The sequence below is a fragment of the Candoia aspera genome, chromosome 14 (genome assembly GCF_035149785.1).
Source record: "Candoia aspera isolate rCanAsp1 chromosome 14, rCanAsp1.hap2, whole genome shotgun sequence".
In the NCBI taxonomy this organism is placed as follows: domain Eukaryota; kingdom Metazoa; phylum Chordata; class Lepidosauria; order Squamata; family Boidae; genus Candoia; species Candoia aspera.
This window is the reverse complement of record NC_086166.1, coordinates 9196923-9205059: the sequence shown is the minus strand read 5'-3', so window position 1 is coordinate 9205059 and position 8137 is coordinate 9196923. Positions and strand designations below refer to the sequence as shown.

The 8137-nt window shown below is 42.9% G+C and overlaps 1 protein-coding gene across 2 annotated transcripts; it reads left to right on the top strand.

Moving 5' to 3' along the window:
* On the top strand, positions 1-8068 carry IGFALS (insulin like growth factor binding protein acid labile subunit). Of its 2 annotated transcripts, none has more exons than XM_063314782.1 (2): positions 1-734; positions 3779-8068. In XM_063314782.1, exon 2 carries the CDS (start codon positions 3790-3792, stop codon positions 5578-5580), a length of 1791 nt encoding a protein of 596 aa, XP_063170852.1. In that variant the 5' UTR covers positions 1-734; positions 3779-3789; the 3' UTR covers positions 5581-8068. The 2 variants fall into 2 exon arrangements, with proteins under 2 accessions (XP_063170852.1, XP_063170851.1); XM_063314781.1 differs by lacking the exon at positions 1-734 and adding an exon at positions 741-961.
* Positions 8069-8137: the final 69 nt, after the last annotated feature.

The following is an 8137-nucleotide window of genomic DNA, read 5'->3' as shown; positions in this document are numbered from 1 at the left end:
ATCCCTGTCATAGTCACTCCAGCTGGCAGGAGAGGGAATAACTAAGCAGGACACACAAGCATCCGTCCACCAGCTTACATTATTATCCAGCCATTTGATCTGGCTTCTTAAAATTTCCACGTTGACCAACAGCAACTCCCTATGATTTCAGTCTTTTGCAAACCTACCTGGGAAAGTGGGAGTTAAACCTAGGACTTTTGCAAACAGAGGGCAGAGGTATGGCCCTTCCCCTCCAGGGGGAAAACTTTAAGGAGGACCCATATCTTCATTGTATTCATACCTACGCACCAAGAAGAATTGATACAAGGCAGTTCCTTCTATCCTTGCTGTAGATTTGATCATTGGAGGCTGATACCCTGGTGTTGGATGCACCACCAAGACTCACAGTCGTAAGAACCCTGCTGGATCAGGCCAACAGGCAATCCAGCCTCCAGCCTCCAGGTAGTGCCTCAATCAGATGCCTCTGAGAGGCCCAGAAGCAAGATCTAAAGGCATTAACATCTCTCTAGACTTGCTCTCCCCCCACCCCCACTCCCTTTCACCTAGGATTCTGAAGATAAACCTGGAAGTTCTACTTAGCTGTCCCAGCAGGCAAGAACTATAATGAAGCTGGATTAATTCAAAGGTCTAGATTTTTTATATTTTTACAGTGGCCAACCAGACGGCTTGGGAAGACCGCTGCAAGCCCACCACAAAAGAGATTGTCGTCTTCAGCCGTTGTTCCCTCCCAGGAGGTGAGGCACTGCCCACGTTGATCTCTTGAAGGCATTTGATGCTCCATGCCAGTAAATGATGGGTTAAAAGCAGCCTCACTCAGATCGCTGGACAAGCGTCAAGGTGGTAGCTGCTGAATTGCTGTATTTGTAGCAGGGGTGGAAACACAGAGAAGAGTATTACCTGGGGCTGCTTGCAGACCGTTGACTTTTCACACTTTTGCCAGCCAGCACGAGAATGAGGAAAGGTAGGGAAAACTCTAAAATGCGATTCAGTGTTTTTGTTTTACTTCGGCAGGGCCAGTCCCACAAAAGAAAGGGCTGTTGTGGGAAATGGGGTAAAAGGTTTTGCAGGGCTGGTCTGTTTCCTTCTGCAGTTTTCCTTTCTCCCTACGGGTCTCTAAGATAAAGCCCTCCACGTTCTTGGCTGCAGCACAACATCCATATGGTTATTTTGGAGTGGGATTCATTTGCATGCTTTGCAAAGCAGCAGGTCCTAGGTTTAACCCAAGGCGTCGCCGGTTACAAAGATCAGAGTAACAGGGAAAAGTTCAAACCCTGGGGAAAATAATTTTGAAAATGCGTACCCTTTTTGCTGCGGCGACTTTGAAGATTGCAAATGGTTTAAAGTTTATAGCAAAAGGCAGGACAAGAACTTGAGCAAAGTTGAACAGATAAGGTGATACTGTTGGAGACAAATGGAACTTCGATTTTGCTCAATTTCATGATGGGTGATTTGACCAAAAGAAAAAAAGCAAGCAACCCAACTCGAAATCCTACGCTTCCTATGTTCTTATGCCATATGGATATGCATGGCATTAAAATATTAGTAACAGGTATTCTCTGAATGTACAGATGTTCTTTTGCCTAAAGTGATGTTAAAACTGTCTTTGTATAAAACCTTCAGCCACTGCAATGATCTCTCTCCACTCAGGCCATTTCCACCTTACCTGTAATGAAAATTATTGAACTGCTGAAGTTTGGCTATTTGGCCCCAAAGGTTGGTGATACCACACTGGGGCTCTATGGAGGCACAAACCTTGGCCACTGGTTGCCTATAATAATTTATGGAAAATTGCAGTGAGTTCCATAGCACTTCTATTCCTTAAGTATATAGGAAAAAATCCGTACAACTAGAGCTTCCACTGTGATTATTGATGCGCTGCAAGGTACCTGGGTTAAATGTGTAATATTTAATTTGTTAAGTCTGCAAAACGACCACTGTAAAAACTTCAAATGCATTAGGTTGCAGCCGTCGCTTCTCTCCCTGGAACCCTCTTTGATCTAGCAGAGACTTTTCTGAATGGAAAAACAGAAGTAGGTAATTTTTGCAAATTTTCCCCATTCTCTCACGCTATTCCAGTATTCCAAGCCTTCTGAACGTTTCTGCCAATTGCCTTCACACCGTAAGCATGACAAGTATGCGTTTTCCCACCTTACACGCACTTTCACGTCTTGAACATGAATGGCTCTTAGGCTTACCATGGTGTCCACGTCCACAGAAGTTTCTATTCTGGGTTTATGGACCCCGGAATCTGTCGCCGCAAGCCTTGGTTTCAAATTTCAGTTTCAGTAAACCCCAAATGGCGATCATTTCAGATTTGGATGATGCTACCATCCTAAGTCTGCAGTGACACAGCCACGTGTGAAGGGAGCACACTCATTCTGAATGATTAGCTTAGCAAGTCATATTTTATTATTTATTATTTATTATTCAAATTTAGCCACTGCCCATCTCCCCCAAAAGAGGGACTCTTTAATGACACACATTAAACCATTAAACATGGTTTAATGTTTATTTTTTTTTATTTTGATTGTATATTTGTTATTTTGTTTTTATGCTGTAAGCCGCCCAGAGTTGGTTTGTATTCAGGCAGCATCTAAGTTGAATAAATAAATAAAACTGAACCAGCTTCTTTACTGGCTCATAAAAATGTAACTCCTGTTAAGTACTGTCTGGAAAAAAACAACACAAAACAAAACACTTGTTTTGTGCGTGTGCCTTTAACTCAGCTCTGACTCCTGACAAGTCCTTGCAGTTTTCTTGGCATTTTTTTCAGAAGTGGTTTGCCCTGGCCTCCTCCTTCCCAGGGTGGAGAGAGATGGGCTGGCCCCATGTCCCCCAGCTGGCTTTGTGCCTCAGGCAGGACTAAAACTCCACTTGTCCAGCTTTTAGTCCGGTGCCTTTAACCACTACACCAAACTGGTGCTCCGTAAAAACAAATGCCAAGGCTTTGTTGTTTTCGAAGTACATTCAGCGGTATAGGGGGACTATCAAAGCACTGCACCCTTCCGTGCCAAATCTACCCTGACCTTAAACTATCCTTATACATTCAGGTTAAAAGGCTCTTTTCGCCCCATCACACTGATAATTTTCAGACAGATCACATTGGTGTAATAATATAATAATTGTGTGAAAGCCCTTGTGTTTTGATGTGAATGAGTGAGAAAAGACATGGATTTAATTCCATGGCTTTCATAAAGATGCCTGGTACAGAAGTTGCTGGTGTTACTGCTCTCTCTCTCTGTCTTCAGTACTTCCTTTTGTAAAACCCTTAAGAAACACTTCCAAATACACTAAAACATCTTAAACATAATAATACGCAAAGCAGTATTGTGTATTTAACCCGAAACATTGTACTTAACACGAATTTTTAATATAAGAGTTTTTGTGGCAGTCCGTTCTTAACTAGGAGTTGTCGGTAAACCAGGACATTCTTAAACAGGAGACCTGCTGTATATACCATTCCGCTCGCTTCACTAGGATAGAGAGGGCGTTTTCTACATTATTGAGCATGAGTGACCATTCCTTTAAGGGAAAGCTGAGCTGCTGTGACTTCTGTGCTCTTTGCCTGATTTCCACTGCCTTCTCCTTGGGCCCCTGATTCACATCCTTAACCATGGGCTCCTTTTTTGATGTGGCCCTCAAGGTACTTACCAGATAGTTGCCTCCCAACATCAACCCTGTTCTTAACGTGCACTAAAGAATTCTTCACACTGTTCTACATCTGCTGCTTGTTTGTCCCAGTTTGATAGCTTTCTTTTTTTAATTATCCATCCAACAGGAGCAACATCAATGTTGACACTTGTTTGGGCATTGGTGACAATGTCTCTGCATCCTGAAGCAAGAGTGGTCAAGGAATGCACAAGTCCTGAAAGCCAGAAATGTCCCACCCTATGTGCTTGTAGCTTTGATGACTGCAATGATGATCTGAGTGTCTACTGTAGTGTACGGAACCTTACACACTTGCCTGAAGATGTGCCCAGAAGTACAAGGATGTTGTGGCTGGATGGGAACAATTTCACAACCTTGCCAGCACTTGCTTTCAGGAACCTTTCCAGTCTGGAATTTCTTAACCTTCAGGGCAGCCAGTTGTCAGGTATTGAACAACATGCCTTCCATGGTTTGGAAGGGCTGTATTCTTTGCTCCTTGGACGCAATCGGCTGAAGTCACTGACACCCAATATCTTCCTCCACCTTCAGAATCTGGCTACCTTACGTCTCAACAACAACCATTTTAGCAAGATTGAAGAAGGTGTGTTTTCTGGGCTCTCCAATCTCTGGTACTTGAATCTAGGGTGGAATTCCTTGGTGGTCCTACCAGACAAAGTGTTTCATGACCTACCCAATTTAAGGGAGATGGTCCTGGCTGGAAACAAGCTGCACTATCTCCAACACCAGTTGTTCTATAGCCTCAGTGAGTTGAGAGAACTTGATCTGAGTTGGAATTCCCTCAAGGGCATCAAAGGTAACATCTTCACAAAGCTTCAAAAGTTGTTGAAACTTTATCTGAATCACAACCAAATTAATGCCATTGCTCCACGGGCCTTTGTGGGCATGAAATCTTTGAGATGGTTGGATCTCTCCCACAACCGTCTTGCTACACTTTTTGAAGACACATTCCTGGGTCTTTCAAGCCTGCATGTCTTGCGTCTCTCCAGCAATTCCATCGCTAGTTTGAGCCCAAGGACGTTTAAAGACCTGCAATTCCTGGAAGAATTGCAGCTGGGAAACAATAAGATTCGCAGCTTACTTGAAAAGAGCTTTGACAAACTGGGTCAATTGGAAGTTCTTACTCTAAATGACAACCAGATTCAGGAGATCAGGACTGGGGCATTCCTTGGACTTTCAAACGTGGCAGTGATGAACCTTTCAGGGAATTGCCTTATGACCCTTCTTGATTTCACTTTCAGGGGTCTTAGCCAGCTCCACAGCCTCCATCTGGAAAACTGCTGTCTCACAAGGATCAGGCCACAAATGTTTTCTGATCTCTCCAGTCTGCGAAGGCTCTTTTTGCGATTCAATGCCATCTCCGTAATTGAAGATCACAGCCTGAATGATTTACATGAGCTCCTTGATCTGGATCTCAAGCACAATCAGCTGAGTAGCCTGTCCCCAAATCAGTTTGAAGGTCTGAGGAATCTTGAATATCTCCTTCTTTCCTTCAATCAGCTAGTAGAAATCTCTCCTGAAGCCTTTGCCCCATTGTTGCATCTCTCCTGGCTTGATCTCTCCAACAATCTCTTGGAGACACTGGACAGCGGCATCTTTGCATCTTTCTCAAAACTGACTTACCTGAACCTCAGGAACAATTCTCTAAGAACCTTCTCAGTGGATTGGCTCAGCCCCTCACCTACACTGGTTCAGTTATGGCTAGAAGGGAACAAATGGGAGTGTAATTGCTCTCTCAAGGGACTTCGAGACTTTGCTCTGCAGCAGCCCAGTGTAGTTCTGCGGTACGCACAGTCTATCACAGAAGGGGAAGCACCTGAATATACTTACAACAACATCACTTGCCTTAGCCCAGCAGAAGTGGTAGGACTTGATCTACGGGATATTCAAGACGACCATTTCGTTGATTGTTAGGTATTTGTCTTCTTGCTTCCTAGGAAACTTTCTCCTTTCTATGTAGCCAGCACAAACACAATGTTCTGAATTCTATGATCTGACTAAATCCATTCGTCCCTGTAGAATTCACGTAATTTCCTTGTTTGTACCCTCAACAGGGAGAGAATGGGTTTTGATTTTTTTAAAGTTGTTATTTTAGAGTGTATGTATTTTTCTAAACCTGGGAAGTTGAAGCAGAGGCCCAAAAGGCAATGGCAAACCTTTTGCATGGACTGGGCAGGTCTATGAAGCCATCAGGGGTCAAGCACCTTGAGGGAGTCCTTAGTCACCACAAGTGGCAACAATACCTAGATGTCCTTGGCTATCTCAAAAACGCTGTCAGGGCGGATGTTCTTAGTGCTTGCTTGGGAGTCCAGCAGGCATTTCTAGAGCTGTAGATCAGACTGGGAAGTTAACAAAAACTCAGGTGACAAACTGTCTCCCTATTGCTTCCAAGAAAACTGCATGGCCTTCTTCATCCAGTCACACAAAGTCAAGTTTGACTTGATGTAAACATTACCTTGGCTTGTAGGAAATTAGTATCAAGTAATGTTCTGTATCAGAGAGTGGCATAAACTTCTTTAAATATATTTAAGCCTTTCTGACTCAAATATTCCAGTAAGTTGGTTAATACGTCCCTTTTCCTCCTCCCCCTTTTAAGGCATTTTCTGGATCTTCTACCAGCTCTGGAGTGGGGTGGGGAAAACTAGTGGGGAGCATGGATGCTACCATGCTGTTTTTTCACAATGCCAACTATCACTTGGAAACAGGGTTTTGCAGACTGGATTCTGCAACAACTTGATGGGCTCCATAACTGAGGGCAAAATAAAAAAAAAATATCAAGTGATTTTGATATATAAATTTGCCTAAGTAAATTACAAGCAGCACAACTTTCATTTTATTGCCAGTTTTCTATCACTAGAGCTTCGTCTCTTGATCAGGGGTTCCGAGAATTTTACTAACAGGTTCTGCAGCCTAAAGAAGTTTGAAGCCCCCCGCTTTGGAGCATTGTGGAAAATTAGACCGAAGCTACCAGGGCCCATTTGGAGGATTGCCTGGTGTGCAGAATAAGGGGAAAATATATGGAGGCTGTTGATGTAGACAGGTGTCTCAGCAACACCACTTTGCCAAGAATCCTTCAAATTCAGCATTGGGCTTCTGGCAATTCTCTACTAGGCACAGCAACATCATCTTTTGAGTGTTGTCATGCAGTAGAAACGAAAATGGAACTAACAGTAAACTAGTTCATCACCAGGTTCATGCAACACCCTTAGACAGGAAAGAAAAAAGGAACACCCTAACCAAACTCAGTATATTGAGCAAATGCAGCCATTACTATATGTTTGTTAGCTAACCTAAGTTTATTATGCAAACACTGCCGTAAAGTAGTTCACTCTGCAATTCCATTTTTGGTTTCGTTGCATGATGGGTCACGTATGGCTCAGCTGATTGTGCAAACCCAGAAACTCTATACTAGCTATTATCAGTACGTAACGTTATGCATCCTTAGTTGAATGGTAGGACTAGAAGAAGAAAAACAAGAACTACTTGATCTCCTAGGACAGTGTTTCTCAACCTTGAGAATTTTAAGATGTGTGGACTTCAACTCCCAGAATTCCCCAGCCAGCAGGGAGTTGAAGCCCCCACAACAAAGTTTCCAAGGTTGAGAAACATCTTAGGATGTTCTCATTAGAGCTGTTAGTGCAAATTTAAGCAGTTGTGAGATAAAGGAGGTCTGTTGATTAAGTTATACATGATTTACAAGGAAACAGCAATCTTCCCAAAGTGCTGTGTGGCTGTACTTGACTGTAGTAGCCCCTATCATGCCTAGCCATGTAGACTGGGAATAGAAATTACAGTTTGAAATATCGAGAGGGATATCTGGTTGGAAAAAGTAAGTAGAGGATCATGTACTCACGGAGTTCTGAACTCAATTGTTCAGGAGTCTTTTTTTCTTGTCTTTCCTGGAACATCCTAACCTTAATTTACCGGCATTTCCATTTTCTCTAAGTCTCTCTCTTATCTTGTCCTCACTACTCGTGCATCATTCTTCCTTGCCCTTTTGAAGCCTATGCCTCAGCCCTTTCGTACTGTTTCTAGCAGTTTCTCTCATCTGGATGAAAATTAAAAGGAAGTAATAGGGATTCCCCCTTTCGCTGTCCTAGATGCTAGAAAATGAAAAAAAGTATCTCAGGGTCTTGTGAAAATTAAAGGATATACGTCATGGGGCGAGTACAGCAGGATGCCTTCCTGGACATTTCTGTCCCTGCTTTGTGAGAGACAGACAACAGCGCAATGTAAATATACAGAATGTGGAGGTGAGATGCTTAAAATAGAGAGGAAAGGTCAATGACCCTTAGAGGAATCCACAAACTGCATTTCTTGATAATCCCTATACAATCATGTCAGGCTGTTGTAGTTTTCCAAATCATTACCTGAGGGGAGGTCCTCAGTAATGCAATCTATATTTAGCTCTGTAAATAACCTTAGACAGCACCGATATAGGTTACTCGCATGTGAAAAATAAAATAGAATG